This window comes from Rana temporaria, chromosome 4 (assembly GCF_905171775.1).
Source record: "Rana temporaria chromosome 4, aRanTem1.1, whole genome shotgun sequence".
Classification (NCBI taxonomy): domain Eukaryota; kingdom Metazoa; phylum Chordata; class Amphibia; order Anura; family Ranidae; genus Rana; species Rana temporaria.
Window position 1 is genome coordinate 445,534,778 of NC_053492.1, and position 16,956 is coordinate 445,551,733.

The 16,956-nt window shown below is 45.0% G+C and overlaps 1 protein-coding gene across 3 annotated transcripts in view; it reads right to left on the minus strand.

The window, feature by feature from the left end:
- THADA (THADA armadillo repeat containing) overlaps positions 1 to 16,956 on the minus strand; it is a 779,727-nt gene that overhangs the window by 137,842 nt on the left and 624,929 nt on the right. For all 3 annotated transcript variants that reach the window (XM_040351533.1, XM_040351532.1, XM_040351531.1), the window contains exon 36: positions 2,590 to 2,721. In XM_040351533.1, the coding sequence (XP_040207467.1) occupies positions 2,590 to 2,721 (132 nt within the window). The remainder of the gene's footprint in view (positions 1 to 2,589; positions 2,722 to 16,956) is intronic.

Here is a 16,956-nt window from a genome sequence, read left to right on the forward strand (position 1 = left end):
ATCCCTTTAATTACACTATGAATCTTTTCAATTGAAAACCACATGTATTTAAAGAGTTGTTACTGCATTCATCATACAAATCACTACTGCCAATGCAATCGGTTTATTCTTGTATACGTTCCGTGTCCTATGGCACCCTGTGTATACAGGAGACACATCCACTCCATGTATTCTGTATGCATGAGAGATGATACCGCTCTAAAAACTGCTGATCCCTTGGCTTTGCTTCCATCCCACTAATCCAAAAGGGTGCTGGCTATGCACAGGTGCATTGGATAGAAGAAGATCCTGGACTGCCGCACTCCTTAAAACGATGTCTTTATTGTACAGATGAAATCCAATAAACAACCAAAGCGATGCAGTCAAAACGAAGTGGACAACAGGAAAAAGGTGGCCGACATGTTTTGCATCATGTGATGCTTACTCATTTGCATTGATCCACAATACAAAAAAGGTATAGGATCTAGTGCCAGTTCTAGATCTAAAATTGGTCTTAAAGCCGTACTAACGCAGAGTTGCTCCCAAAAGTGGAAGCTTCACTTGTTCACACCTTTTAAGGGGGAGGGGGGTTTTGACAGGTATCCCCTCCCACTTCCGTGCAAGATCAGTGCATTGTTGTGCAGCGATCTACAAAGTATCCGACCCCCCCCGCTGCCTTCTGGGAGACACACAGGTCCCAGAACGGAACGTGACCATTCAGTAAGCGTATTGCGTATAAGGCAAGTGTCCTTATATTAAACGTCAGTAACTACAGTATTTGTAGCTGCTGACTTTTTTTTTTCCACCCAGGCTGGAACTCCGCTTTAAAACCAAGAGTAAACATTATATTACAGCTTACCTAATCTTAGATGTTATGGCTTTATTAGTTTTATTTTTTGAGGCTTTGTAGCATGGGCATGGGTGCTGAACCTGTGTCCCTCCAGCTGTTGCGGAACTACAATTCCTATGAGGCAATGCAAAGCTGACAGTTACAAGCATGACTCCCAAAGGCAGGGGCATGATGGGACTTGTAGTTCCCCAACAGCTGGAGAGCCACAGGTTGAGCACCCATGAATTAGGCTAGCGGTCTCCAAACTGCGGCCCCTTGCTTGCCTTTATCTGGCCCTTGGGGCACTTTTCCTCCCATTGACACCAACAATGGGCCATCATTTTAGTTACTGACATCACACCACTGAGACACTATTTCTCCCACTGATACCAACGATGAGTCATTATTCCTCGCACTGACACCAGTGATGGGGCACTATTCCTCCCACTGATGCAAACGATGGGGCACTATTCCTCCCACTAACACCAGCGATGGGGCACTATTCCTCCCGCTGACACCAGCGATGGGGCACTATTCCTCCCACTGACACCAGTGATGGGGCACTATTCCTTCCACTGACACCAGTAATGGGACACTATTTTGTTCCACTGATACCAATGATGGGGCACTATTCCTTCCACTGATACCAATGATGGTGCACTTTTTATCCCACTTACACCAATAAAGGGGCACTATTCCTCCCCTAATGCCAAAGATGCATTGTTTACTCCCAATGGCCGCAGTCAGGCCCCCCTAAAGTCTGCAGGCCTGTAAATTGGCCCTTTATTTAGAAAGTTTGGAGACCCCTGCTTTAGAGATTTGAGACAAACCACTTACCACTGTCAGGAATGTTTACAATGATCAACTTTCATGTAAAACCTTTAAGCCCCTTTCACACAGGAGTTCCGATCAGGCTCATTTGTCAGTTTTTCAGGTGTACCTGGTAGGAAGGTCCATTTATTCCTATGGACAAGCAAGTGTAAACAGACTTGTGTCAGTTTATACCCACCTACCTTTGGGTCTGATCAGGCCTGCTAAAAAAATAAACAAGGGAATCACTTAGAGCATTGCGGGATCTGTCCATGTTTGCTTTGCAGAAACTGAGTGGACATGGAGGCGTCATCTGCCTGCACTGCTCCAACCAGCAGAGGACCGACTTACAGATCCCCTGCTGATCGGAATGGAAATCTGCCCTTTGTAAAACGGGGCTAGTCCCTAAAAAAAAAAAGTTTGCTGTACCACAAGGTGTAAGCTAGAGTTTGTCCTCAAATTGTTAATGTATCTAAACCTGCTAGTACATCCAACACTCCCATCCACCCCTGTCCAAAGGTGTCTGTTGCTCTTTCACCCAGGGGGGGCACTCTAACACAGGAAGTGTGTTACTGGCCAGATCATCAGGTTAAAAACAGAGGGGAAATAAGCCTAAAAAAAGGGAAAACGAATGCAGCCACCACATCTAAGGATTCGTAAGCTGCAATATTAATGGTTTTGGGTTTCATACCGCTTTAACTCCTGCAATTTAGAGCAACATGCATAAGTATTTTCCCTGTAACTGGGAATATCAGTTGAAAAATAGTAAGAATCCCAGCAATACACCAATTCCAGGGACACAGACCAGTAGTAGCCATCTAGTATACACACACGCACAATAATGAAGAAAACATTCAGAGAAAGGTACTCTTTAGTACACTTAACACATGTAGCTGGTATTGGAAAGCCGGGGCCTATGGAAGGATTACAGAGCTGATTGACCATGACATGACGTGCATGGAGAAGCCTACCTGTTCCTGAAAGTTTGTTTTTCTGAGTGTGATAAACACGGATGATGTCCACCATCACTTCTCTGACATCCGGATCATCACTTTGCAGCAGCTGCACCACACACATCCATAGCTGTAAAGTATCCGATATACCTGTAGGAACAAATTAGATATATTAGTAAAAAACCTTCAGTGTGCAGTAGACCCTCCAGTCCCCCCCCCCCCCCTAATAGTTAATTGAGCCCCCTCTCGATTCAGCGATGTCTATGAGAGCCTTACCTCTCCGGGGTTTGGCACTCCTTATTAGCTTTTGGCAGCAGTGGGGGTCATTGGCTCCTGTTGCTGTCAATCACAGCTAGTGATGCTGGTGGGGCTGAGCCGCGGCTCCGTGTGTGAATGGACACACAGAGCCACAGCTCGGGAGCACGCCTGCCTGGGTGCCCCCAGAACAAGCTGCTTGCTGTGGGGGCACCTGGAAGGAGGGAGGAGCCAGGAACGCCAGCATGGGACCTGAGAAGAGGGCTGCTCTGTGCAAAACCACTACACAGAGCAGGTGAGTATAACGTGTTTGTTTGAAAAAAAAAAAAAGACTAAGATTACTAGGTACTAGCTAAATTCTAGGTGTGGCAATATTTACATCTAGGGCCAATGTATGTATGTATAGGTTATACCTCTGGGACCCCCCTGGAAGTTGGACTCCTCGTAGTAGGCACCGCTACTACAGTGATTACTGCTGGATTCTGGGCCCCATGTGGAGCTTCTGCCCTGCTGCTGTGTGAACACAGGAGGTTGCTTGCTTGGCAAGGGTGCCATTCAGAGAACACTTCTTATGTTCTCAATTATTGTAACATGTTCTCTGATTGAACAATGAGATTCTGCTTCTCCATCTTGTCCAAACATGAATGTTTTGCATTTGAGAGAATGCAAAGTGTTCCCGTGCTATGTGGGCAACCAACTATGTTTGCAGCGCAGCTGCTTGGCCACGGGTCAAGAAGCTAGTGGAGATCGTGGTGCCTACTACAGTGATCTCCAGCTTCCACTGGGATCCCCCAGGTATGGCAGATATATAGTTACATTGGTCCAAGATAGATTAATGTAACTCTAAAGGTTTCCATAACTTGAATTTGGCCAAAAATAAATACCCTGCAAAATAAGAATATAAATACTTCACTTTCCTGCTGCTTGGGCTGTTAAAGAGGAATTGTGTGTTAAGAAGCAAACAAACACTTCTAGAAATGCCAATCTCCTAGGCCACCCTGTGCAGCTCAGTGGTTCCCCTCATCAACCCGTACATCACTACTGTGTCCTATAGTGGCACGAGGAACCAATACAAAACCATAGTTGTCACCACATCAGGAATAGAAGGGGAATCTTCCAATGGGTATACTTGTTCCCTTGAACACTGTCCAAAAGAGGACATCTAAATGTAGCACTAACCACAAAAGAGCTGCTGGTTAGTTTTGGGTGGCATGTTACCTCTATTCCTTAACCGTCTAGGGCAGGGGTCTTCAAACTTTAGGAGGGCTGGACTGTGGCCATTGGGAGTAGAAAAAGTTCCAGCATCAGTTGGTGTAAACAATGCCCGCATCACTGGTGTTATTGGGCAACATTGTTTATACCATTGGGTGGAATTGTGCCCCATCTTTAGTGTCATTGGGAGGAATTGTGCCCCATGTTGGTGTCATTGGAAGGAATGGTCCCCCATCTTGCTGGCACTCTAACGCACACGGGGGGTGGGGGGGGGGAGACAGACTAGCGATCGACGACCAGCAATATCCATAGATGAATACACCCCAACAGATTTTTCAGAAAACGTTTACTTTCTTTTCAGAATCAACAATTTCTATGGGACAATATACTACAAAATAATCCCACAAATGTGGGCCATTGATTTCAACCATGATTTGTTAATTTGCACACACAAAAAAAGTTTTTTTATTCACAAAATTATGCAAGACCATGTTTCAAAAATGAAAGCCGTAGGATACATTTTAGACAACAGGACCATGATTGACTGGCAAAAGTCGTTCCATTTCATGCATAAATCCTCCATATCTTATTACACCCAAGAAAAAAAACTTTAAGATCATCTCCAGATGGTTATAGGGACCCCCACACCTTACAAAAAACTTTCCTGACGGTTCCCCCAGCCTGTTGGTGGTGCGGATCAGCGGAGGGGAGTTACCTCCACACATAGTGGAATTGCTCTAAAATTCCACCCTTCTGGTCACAGGTTTTCTCCATACAGAAAGGCCTATATGATCGCCCCCTGACACCTACCCCCGGAGATGGCTCTCTTGTCTATGCTACCAGGCTCTATAGCATCTCAGAAACAACATTTACTACGTTTTTTTTCCTGTCGGCGGCTAGACAACTGATCCCTTTAGTCTGGAAAACGACCACTACCCCCCTATTGTTTTTGTGGGTGTCTACTGTAAATGATATCATGCGCATGGAGGAAAAGTTGGCTCTGGATAACAACACATTTGACAAGTTCAAAGGTCTGTGAATGGTTTGGATTGATTCCTCCACCTCGGATTCCTTGAAAAATATGCTCTTACCCTTGGACTAAGTTACTTTGCATCCTGACCACCCCCTAATGGTTTAGCCTATCAGACTCGCTCAAACCTTTTTTTCCTTTCCCTCCAATCCCTTCGGGACCTTCCGTTTTCTGTTCCCCTTTTTTCTTTCCCCTTTTCCGTTTCTTCCTTTTCTACTCACCTTTTACAATACTCAAATGTACTGACTTAATTTTGGTTCCCAATCTTATGGGCTCCAGGTTTGCACTTTTATGTGCCCTGGGCACATACCTTACTTGATATGTTATCCCTGGTTGTATTGTATTATTCATACTTTGATATAAAATTTATACTGTACCATTTGTAACATTGGATAAGAGGATGTTCCTCCACTGTTCTTATATTTTATTGTGTACAATAAACATATATTTGTCTAAACATTTTAGACAACAGAATCCTTCAACTATGTCCAAGTCTAATCATTCATTAACTGGTTGCCGACCAGCCGCCATCGTTTTACGTCGGCAGGTCGGCTCCCCTGCGCGAGAGCCCGTAGCTATACGTCGGCTCTCGCGTAGGCCATACAATGTATGAACAGAAGATCATTCATTTCCCCATGTCAGTCCACCCCCCCCTTACAGTTAGAACACACCCAGGGAACATACTTAACCCCTTCCCCGCCCCCTAGTGTTAACCCCTTCACTGCCAGTGGCATTTTTATAGTAATCCAATGCATTTTTATAGCACTGATCGCTATAAAAATGCCAATGGTCCCAAAAATGTGTCAAAAGTGTCCGCCATAATGTCGCAGTACTGAAAAAAAAAATCTCTGATCGCCGCCATTACTGGTAAAAAAAAAATATTAATAAAAATGCCATAAAAATACCCCCTATTTTGTAAACGCTATAACTTTTGCGCAAACCAATCAATAAACGCTTATTGCGATTTTTGTTTTATGAAAACAATGTAGAAGAATACGTATCGTATCATATTTATTATAGCAAAAAGTAAAAAATATTCATTTTTTTCAAAATTGTCGCTCTATTTTTGTTTATAGCGCAAAAACTAAAAACCGCAGAGGTGATCAAATGCCACCAAAAGAAAGCTCTATTTGTGGGAAAAAAAGGACGCCAATTTTGTTTGGGAGCCACGTCGCACGATCGCGCAATTGTCAGTTAAAGCGACGCAGTGCCAAATCGCAAAACGTGCTCTGGTCTTTGACCAGCAATATGGTCCGGGGGTTAAGTGGTTAAACAGGTGTCCAGCAGACAGTTGATTAAGGACGTTACTTAACAAAGAAAACCCCTCCCTTTTCATGCTGTCAGCAATGGCACCACATGGAAGAGAAATGTCATCAGGCCTGAGAAAGAAAATAATTTCTTTACACAAGAAAGGTGAAGGCTACAAGATCAGCAAAGCTTTACTCATCAGTCAGAATTATGTAGCAAAAGTTATACAAAAACTTAAAGATGGAACTGCAACCATCTCACAGAGACATCCTGCCCATCAACGGAAGGTAACACCTCGACAAAAGCATCTCTGATGAGAAGGGTTGAAGAAAATCACCACGCAAGTTCACTGCAGTTAGCTAAAGAAGTAGAAAGCCAAATTGGGGTTATTGTTTCCCGTAAAACAATACAGCGTACACTGCAGAGGAATGGCATGCATGGGTGTCACCCATGAAGGAAGCTTCTTCTAAAGCCCATGCACAAAAAGCCCACCTAGAATTTGCCAGGGCTCATGCTGAAATAGAAGAATACTACTGGGACTCTGTACTTTGGAGTGATGAGACCAAGATAAGTGTTTTTTGGAACCGATGGCTTCATAACTGTATGGCACCGCAAAGATGGAGAACAAGAAAAATCCATGGTGACTATAGTGAAACATGGTGGTGGCAGTGTTCTTCTGTGGGACTGCATGAGTGTTGCTGGTGTCGGAGAGCTGCATCTCATTGATGATATCATGACTTCACAGATGTACCGCTCTATATTGAAAGATGATGCTACCACCATCACTCCGTGCTCTTGGTCATTGTGCACTTTTCCAACATGACAATGATCCAAAACACATATCTAAGGCCACTGTTGCATTTCTGAAGAAGAACATGATAAAAGTGATTCAGCGGCCAAGTATGTCTCCTGATCTGAACCCAATCGAACACCTATGGGGAATTCTGAAGAGACAAGTTGAGTATCACTCTCTGTCCAGCATCCAGGCTCTGAAAGAAGTTTTTTTTTTTTAGAATGGAAAAAAGATAGATGTTGCAATATGTCGCCAACTTATTCATTACGGGCCAGATTCACAGAATAGATACGACGGCGTATCTCCTGATACACCGTCGTATCTATGCGGCCGATTCATAGAATCAGTTCCGCATAGATAGCCCTAAAATCCGACAGGTGTAATTGACTTACACCGTCGGATCTTAGGATGCAATACTTCGGCCGCCGCTGGGTGGAGTTTGCGTCGTTTTCCTGCGTCGGGTATGCTAATGAGCATTTACGGCGATCCACGACGGTTTTCGCGTTCGTTACGTCGTCTCTAGTAATTTTTTCCCGTCGCAAAGTTGGTCATGATTTTACATGCCTTAACTTTACACGAGCCATGTTAAAGTATGGCCATCGTTCTCGCTTCGAATTTCAATTTTTTTTGTTTTTTGCGTAAGACGTCCGGGAATACGAAAACCGGGAAGCCGTAACTCACGTCGCCGTTCAAAAAAATGACGTCACATCGCGCAAAGCACGGCGGGAATTTCAAAACTGAGCATGCGCAGTACGTCCGGCACGGGCGCGCGCTTAATTTAAATGGTACACGCCCCATTTGAATTGGGCGGGCTTGCGCCAGACGTGTTTACGATACACCGCCGCAAGTTTACAGGTAAGTGCTTTGTGGATCAGGCACTTACACTGAAAACTTGCGTCGGTGTAACGTAAACGGGTTACGTTGCGCCGCCGCAATTGTACCAGAATCTGGCCCTCCATGCCTAGAAGACTTGGTGCTGGCCTTACAAATCATGGAGGTCATACTAAATACTAGATGGAGTAGTTTTTGTTGTGGGGTGTATTATTTTGTAATCAACGAATTTGAGCAAAACTGAAGATTTCGTAATCCAAGTTATATTATTAACTTTACTTTCATGTAATGAGCTAAACTAATTGTTATACCTGAAGGGTTCCACATGTACTGGCACTTTAAGGCTGGCTCCACCCAGCAGTGATGACAAGGGTCAAGGGGCATAGTAGCCATCTTAGAGAGACCACATGTAGGAAGCAGAGATATGTAATGTCCTGAGATGCATGTTGCAGTGTACAGCCTGTACTGAATAAACATCCATTGTTCCAGACCAGAGTCTTGTGTCCCTCACAACACACAGGATATAACAGTGGCGACGAGGATGGGATTTACAAAGTGTCTATCAGTCTGAGAGAGAGACAAAGACATTGTGGATTGTCACCTGGATAAAAGCAATCACAGATCCCAGCAGGAAAATGTCATTAATCGGGACATTAAGTGAGTTTGATGGAGAACAGACATCCTGGAGTTCCTGGGTTGAGAGACTGGAACAGTATTTCAGTGCAAATGCCATCCCAAACAACAGGCAAGTAGCAGTGTTTCTGACAGTGGTTGGGGCCAAGACATATGACACTCTGAGGGATCTGCTTTCCCCTGTAAAACCAGCAGCTAAGACATTGGCAGAGCTGCTGACACTGCTAGAGGATCACTTCCAGCCTAAACCACTAGAAATTGCAGAAAGATTTCGCTTCTATCAGAGGCAGCAGCAGACAGGTGAAGAGATTAAAGCTTATGTGCTCGCCCTTCACAGACTAGCCTCTACCTGTTCTTTTGGGGACTACCTACCTACTGCACTGAGAGATAAGTTTGTCATGGGACTGAATTGTGAGTCCACCCAAAAGAGACCGTTAACAGAGAAAGACCTTACCCTTACAAAGGCAATTGAGATAGCTTCAGTGATGGAAATGGCTGTGAAAGATAGAGGAATTGAACCCCCAGAGCAGAAGGGAGGAGGTGAAGCAGGAAGTTTTCAGGACAGCAGTCAAGCCAACTGCTGCAAACTGGAAATACAGACCCCCACCAAGCCGGGAGTCAGCTTGCCACCGTTGTGGGAATACAGACCATGATCACAAAGTCTGCCGGTTTAAGGATCAGACCTGTCATAATTGCGGTAGGACCGGCCATCTGAAACGAGTTTGCCGTAGCAAGAAGGTGCAAGATAAACAACCTCTGAACCCCAAGACAAAGACATATATGGTGGGAAGATATACATCATCATCTGAGTCAGAGGATGAGGAAGTGCTCCACAGGTTAGACATACATCATATGCATTCAGCACCCTCCGCAATGACTGTAGATGTAACCGTTGAGGGAAAGAAACTCAGGATGGATGTAGACACAGGAGCAGCAGTTTCAGTTATCACCCAGAAACAATGGAGACAACTTCAGACCCGAAAAACTGTCCGCCCAACACCAATCAAACTGCAGACATACTCAAAGCAGATACTCCACCCACTGGGTTACGCAAAAGTAAAGGTATTGTACAAGGGTCAGACAAAGAGACTGCCATTATATATCCTAGAAAATGGGGGACCCCCTCTCTTCGGGAGAGACTGGATTGCTCACTTTGGTATGCCAGACATCGCCATAAGTCCCTGTAACACCGTTACCATTCCATTAGGAGATAATGAGGGATGGGTGGTGTCCCAGAAGCAGCGGTTCCCAAATATTTTTGATGACCAGTTGGGAAAAATAAAGCATGACTGTGTGAGACTCAAGCTGAAACCCAACGCTCAGCCTAAGTTCTTCAAAGCTCGGACAGTACCTTTCGCACTCCGAGCAGGTGTGGAAGCAGAACTAAGTCGGCTGGAGGAACAAGGTGTCATCTCAAAGGTAGAGCACAGCGAGTGGGCATCACCAGTTGTACCGGTAAAGAAAGCGAATGGGGACTTGCGCATTTCTGGCGATTTCCGCATGGCACTGAACTCTCAACTGAAAATAGACCAGTATCCCCCTACCCAGAGTCTGTTTACCCTCTGAGCTGGGGGATCCCTTCTTGGCCCTGCCGGTACCCATTCCGGCCAGCCCTGTTTCCTCCGGTCCCGAATCCCTGGATGCCCGGCCTCAACGACACTGTCGCCCTCCTGACCGGTTTCAGTTGCAAGAGCGGTTACGAGACTTTCGACGGTTCCACATGTACTGGCACTTTAAGGCTGGCTCCACCCAGCAGTGATGACAAGGGTCAAGGGGCATAGTAGCCATCTTAGAGAGACCACATGTAGGAAGCAGAGATATGTAATGTCCTGAGATGCATGTTGCAGTGTACAGCCTGTACTGAATAAACATCCATTGTTCCAGACCAGAGTCTTGTGTCCCTCACAACACACAGGATATAACACTAATGTTCTGTAAAACTATTTTTTAGAAAATTGTTCTTGTGTTCATTGATATTAATTAAAATCGTAGTTTTCAAAAGGGGTGTACTCATTTAGGCTGACCACTGTATATATGAAAATTGATCAATCCTGATATACTGACGGCCTATTTCACTTCTTCTTTTGGAAAGTAGGTATTTAGTAAGAGACACAGTGAGGTTTTCGGAAGTTGCATTTTTTTTGTCACAATTTTTGTTAAAATTAAAGTGGTTGTAAACCCCTCCTTACAACTTGCACCTACAGGTAAGCCTAGATTAAGGCTTACCTGTAGGTGCAAGAAATATCTCCATAACCTACACGGTTAAGGAGATATTTGCAGTAAGGACTGCACTGATGTCGATGGTGCATGCGCGTCGTGGACAACGGCGCAGGTGCACGGAGCGTGCTATTTTTGTGAATGGGATAATGGGGGTTAATGCCCTAATCCCGCGCACATGCGTGGAGTGACGTCACCGCCGCTCCGGCTATTCACAGCGCCGGAGCGGCGATACAAGAAAGAAGATCGGAGGAGAAATGGCGGCGGAGGGGACTGAGGAGAACTTCAGGGGCTTCTATCTCAGGTAATGCATACTAGCTCATTATGACTTTCTCTTGCAGGTTTTTTTTTTTTTTTTAAATGTTTGAGGGTTTATTTCTCTTTAAAAAAATTTATGAAATGTTTTTTTTTTCCAAGTTTTTTTTTTTTTACATATTGTCACCAGCAGTACAGTGTCACTGTTGTGGCGGTGATCATGGATACTGACTGGTGTCAGTATGTAAGTATGTGCGACCGGTAACTAGAAGCCTCTTCTAGAGCGTGCTCCAACATTGTTAATACAATGCAGATTGATGCATTGTACAAGAGGCCAGGGAGGGACTGTCCACAACCTAAAGTGTAGGAGAACACAGTAGCAAGAAATGGGGTAGTACAGTGTGAGTGTGTGTGGTGCAAGGGTAGTTTTTTTTTTTTCAATTCATGGAGTTGGGCTCTAATGGCCTTCAAGTTTCACCCCGGCCTCAATCTTGTGCATTCAACAGTTTTCTCTGTTTGGGATAGGTGGATAACATGAAGTCACCGCCCCACCACATCCAATCAAAAAACATTTGCATAGGAAATAGGACATTAACCCTCCTGGCGGTATTCCCGAGCGTGACTCGGGGTGGATTTTTTGTGCTAAAATCGGTAACCCCGAGTCACCCTCGGGGTAGCTATGCAGAGCCTGCAGCGCACGCTGGCTTACCTTGTCCCTGGATCCAGCGATGCCACCGCGCTGTGTGAGCGAGCGGGTCCTCGCTCGATTCACACAGCGTCTTCCTGTACTGCCGATCTCCGTTCCCTGCGACGTTACGACGCACGGGGCCGGAGATCGGCGCCAAATTCAAAAAGGTAAACAAACACAATACATACAGTATACTGTAATCTTATAGATTTCAGTACTGTATGTAAAAAATACACCCCCCCCCCCCCCCTTTGTCCCTAGTGGTCTGCCCAGTGCCCTACATGTACTTTTATATAATAAAAACGGTTCTTTCTCCCTGCAAACTGTAGATTGTCCATAGCAACCAAAAGTGTCCCTTTATGTCAAAAATGGTTTTAGATCAGCTAGAAAACAGCGATAATAAATGATAATCACTTGCAGAATTGTGCGATAGCGATTTGTGGGGAAATTCGTCATAAAAAAAAAAATGTCAGCAACAATTCTGCAACTGAGCAAATTTCAGTGATTTTGAGTTGATTACATTATTGAATAATTTTTATTATAATTATATTATTATTTGTTATAATTATTTATTATATTATAATTTATAATTTTGTTTTAAAAAAAATGTCATACCCGGGATGCCTATTAGACTCTGGTTTGGTCAGATTTAAGTGAGTTATTCCTAAGAATTACAGGCCTACAGTATAAAACGCCAAATTTCCTTGCAAATAATGGTACCGATTTCAGCACCTTTTTTCTGAAATAATCATACCGCCAGGGAGGTGTTAAATGGAACCTGTGCCAAGCGGCCAACCTCCTGTGTTCAGAATGAAGCAGGGCAGGCGCTCGACACAGGACTTGGAAGCTAGTGGAGATGACTGGAGTAGTGGTGTCTACTTCAGTGCTTTCCAGCTTCCAGAGGCATCGGCCAGATATGGTACCAAGCTGGACCAATGTAACAATGTATGTATGTATAAAATATCCATAAATGGAATTCGTCTTTAAACTTCGTACACAGATCTTAGAAACCTATGAAAATACAGGCCGCTGCTCTCTTAGTTTGTATGTACTTTGCGTCTTTGTTAAGTGTCTTGGTCAACAGAACTGCTCATACGCGAGGAACACTTTGTATATTTACCAAGGAATTTAACCCCTTCAACCAACGGGAGGCTTGCAGCGTTGCCCAGGGATGGACTCCTCTAGGGATCATGTTGGAGGAGAATGCTTTGATGTTTGTGTTGCCCGGGGGACAGGGAGCTTAAAGTACAGCAATGCTTGGAAGAGGGGGCATTTTTAAATAAACTGTTTCTGTTTGTTGAGCCGTATTCCTCTGAAGTAAAGTTTTGTGATGCTGAACAGGCATTTCAGGAATAGAATTGCTGTATGAGAAATGTACAGCTTCTATAAATAACATACGGCGGTTTCACAAACTACCCAAACAACATGCTTTATGCAGGGCAGACTGATGAGATTAAAGATCAGTCCGAAAATATAACACACAGTGCACTCGGGGGACTGACCCGCGATATTTGACAATGAGCTGCTCCAGACAAAACCAACTGGACTTTGATCAAATAAAAAAAAAAAAAGCAAAAAGGGAACTCCTCTTTCATTAAAAATGGGTAGAAAATATATCATTTGGAGGCGAGCCATTTGTCACTTTGAAAAATAATGTTAGTAAAAATGATCGCTTTACTTGGCTTTCTAAATCACTCCACCCCCCCTTTAAAAAATAAAAATAAATCAAATCATACTTCCCTGCTACCATACACACCTTAACAAAAGTAGGGCATACTTCCCCAAAATGTAGTTTCCTATTCATGTGATTGGCTGACTGCTTTTCCTGGCAGTTGTTCCCTTTCTAAAACTGGTCCTGATCATGTGACTGTTGTAGCGGACCCTCTCACCTAGTGATTTTCTTCCTGAGTGCTAGAATGCAAGCATCGGTATTTACTGAACAAGAAGCCCTCATTTCACACCGCTCCTACGGCGCCTCAAAGATGCTGCTTGCAGGACGTTTTTAAGCGTCCTGCCAGTGCACCGCTCCAGTGTTTTAAAGTTCCCGTGTCCCCCGTCTTCTCTCCCTCCCCCACCTTGTCAGGTCAGGGGTCAGTATTTTTACATAATTCTAATAATTAAAAAAAAAAAACATCTTGGTTAAAGTCCTTTTAAAATTATGTAATCCATTATACTGGTATTAGGTGCAATGGGTCTCCCTTTGTAACTGTTTGATGGAGAATACCTTTTAACAGCTCCCCTGGGCGCTCAGGTGATCTGCTCTTCTTCTCCGCTCTGAGATCCCCATTGACGTCAGTCCACTCCGTGCAATGAAGATGGAGGGGCCATCAGCTGGGAGAAGAGAAGAGGGAAGAGCCGAGATTCCCGCTGACATCAGCCGACTCTGTGCTCTGAAGAGGGAGGGGCCCGAAAACATCAGCCAGGGGGAGAGCAGAGGGAAGAGCCGAGATCCCCGCTGACGTCAGCCGGCTCTGAAGAGGGAGGGGCCGCAGACATCAGCTAGGAGGAGAGCAGAGGGAAGAGCCAAGATCCCTGCTGATGTCAGCTGGCTCCGTGCACTGAAGAGGGAGGGGCCGCAGACATCAGCCAGGAGGAGAGAAGACCCGAGATCCCCACTGATGTCAGCTGGCTCCGTGCACTGAAGAGGGAGGGGCCACAGACATCAGCCAGGAGGAGAGAAGAGCCGAGATCCCCACTGACGTCAGCCCGCTCCGTGCACTGAAGTAGGAGGGGCTGCAGACGTCAGCCGGGAGGAGAGAACAGCCGAGATCCCAGCTGATGTCAGTCCGCTCCATGCACTGAAGTAGGAGGGGCTGCAGACATCAGCTGGGAGGAGAGAAGAGCCGAGATCCCCACTGACGTCAGCCCGCTCCGTGCACTGAAGAGGGAGGGGCCGCAGGCATCAGCCAGGAAAAGAGAAGAGCCGAGATCCATGCTGACGTCAGCCCGTGAGAGAAGAAGACCTCCAGCAGGTCTGCAGTGGCTGTAAATAAGATATTTTTTTTAATACAGTTACAAGGGGAGACACACTGTACCTTATACCAGTATAATCGTTTTACAGAACTTTACTAGGGCTTATATTGCAGGCATCCCCAATAATCACGCTAGGTCTAATATTCGGGGTAGGGCCTATTTTTTGGGGAAACACGGTAGCATCCCTGAGTTAGTTTCTAATTGTTGGAGCAAGAGGGTCAGTGCACTCTACCATCTTAGGTACATCCTGGGGACAGACAGGTTTTCTTCAGGCCGAGAAATGTACAAAGCAAGTTGTGATATTCAGTATAGCATTGCATTAGTCATGGATACGAGATGTTTTGCATTTTAAAGGTATGTTTTTGCAAAATAAATATGTACACCAACTACTTTTAAAGAATGCTAGTTGCCTGGCTGTCACGCAAATCTACAAGAATTTGATACAATGGCGTAAGCTTAGTCAGGGTAGATTATACTGTTCGCAGCAGTGGTTTCAGTGTATGCAGCCCTCTGTCTATGCTTTGATTGAGCATTAAGAAGTGGAATCACTGAAAGCTGTCCTAACTCAATGGTTTTAATAAATGCACTTCATACACACGATCGGACTTCCATCTGACTTTTCTGTGGATTTTTGTCCGAAGGGCGTTGGCCGTGAACTTGGTATGCATACACACGGCAGAACATTTTCAGCCAACATTCACCAAACCACATGGTTTTTCAGCTCTTTACCGCCACCCTTTGGGAAATTTCTGCTATTGTTGTCTGATGTTTAGGACCTTCACCTTTAGTGAAAAAATAATAAATGCACATATTTTTGTAGCAAAAAAATGTGCAATTATTCCCCACCAGGAGCCTGCAAAGCATTGTACTTGTGACCATTGGATCGTGAGTGCGATGTCAGGCTCGTCTGTCAGTTTTTCAGGTGAACCTGATCGGACCTTCCACTCTCCCATATGGAGCGGCGGATGTCAGCGCTGACATCTGCCACTATCCAATCCGATCGCATAATACAGACAGATGGTGTCTCTATTTTCTTCTGGCGGATCAGAAGAAAGCAGACAGGTGGTCCCTTTTCATGCGATTTCCCCATAGAGGAGAGTGGGACTGGGTCCGTCTCTACTCTGCACAGTGAGTGGAGACGGACCTGTTATATGCCTGCTTTTTGCTTTCTGGGGGCTCCCTTGTCCCCTCCAAACCCCCCGTTTTTCTATGGCTTTTTTGCTTTTTGGCAGGTATCCCGTCTAGTCCTGGCGAATCGGCCGTTACACTAATTAATTATTTAGGTCATCGCCAAAGGGAGTGTGGATTCAAACATTCTTTTATTTTCTATTAGCTTTAAAGCTGTACCTAAAGCCGTGTTTTTTCAGCCAACATTCACCAAACCACGTGTTTTTTCAGCTCTTTACCGCCACCCTTTGGGAAACTTCTGCCATCGTTGTCTAATGTTTAGCATTGGTTCGGAGCATGCGTGTTTGTACTTTGGATTTTAGTCAGATGGATTTATGTACACACGATCAGATAATCCGATGGAACACATTTGTTGTCGGAAAAATTTAGAGCATGCACAGCCAACATTTGTTGTCGGAAATTCCGAAAACAATTGTTCGATGGAGCATACAGACGGTCAGATTGTCCAATAAAACACGTCCATCGGACAATTGTTGTCAAAAAATCTGATCGTGTGTATGGGCCTTAAAGGAGTTGTAAAGGCATTTTTTTTTCACCTTAATGCAATCTATGCATTAAGGTGAAAAAACATCTGATGAGCCCCCGTTTTACTTACCTGACCCCTCGAAAGTCCTCTTTGCCGCTCAGCCTGGCCGCTGATTGGCTAGAGGGGATGGATTGAGAGCAGCGCAGCCATTGGCTGGCGCTGCTGTCAATCACATCCAGTGACCCGGCGTGCCGAGGGGCGGGACCGAGTGATACAATGAGCAGTTACGGCCGCTCGCTGTATCATGGGAGCGCGCCCGCAAGGACTCATCACCATGCGAGCTCTCTCGCATTACTGTGGTGAGTTCTTGCGGGGAGGACCAGAGACAGCCGCCGAGGGACCCCAGAAGATGTGGATCGGGGCCACTCTGTGCAAAACAAACTGCACAGTGGAGGTAAGTATAACATGTTTGTGATTTTAAAGAGATTTTTTTTTTCCTATAGTAACCCTTTAAGTTTCACTGAATGCATCCTTTTTTTCATTCAACCCAGCGGATTGGACCCTACTGAATTGAGAATAGCTTTTGCATAAGAAAA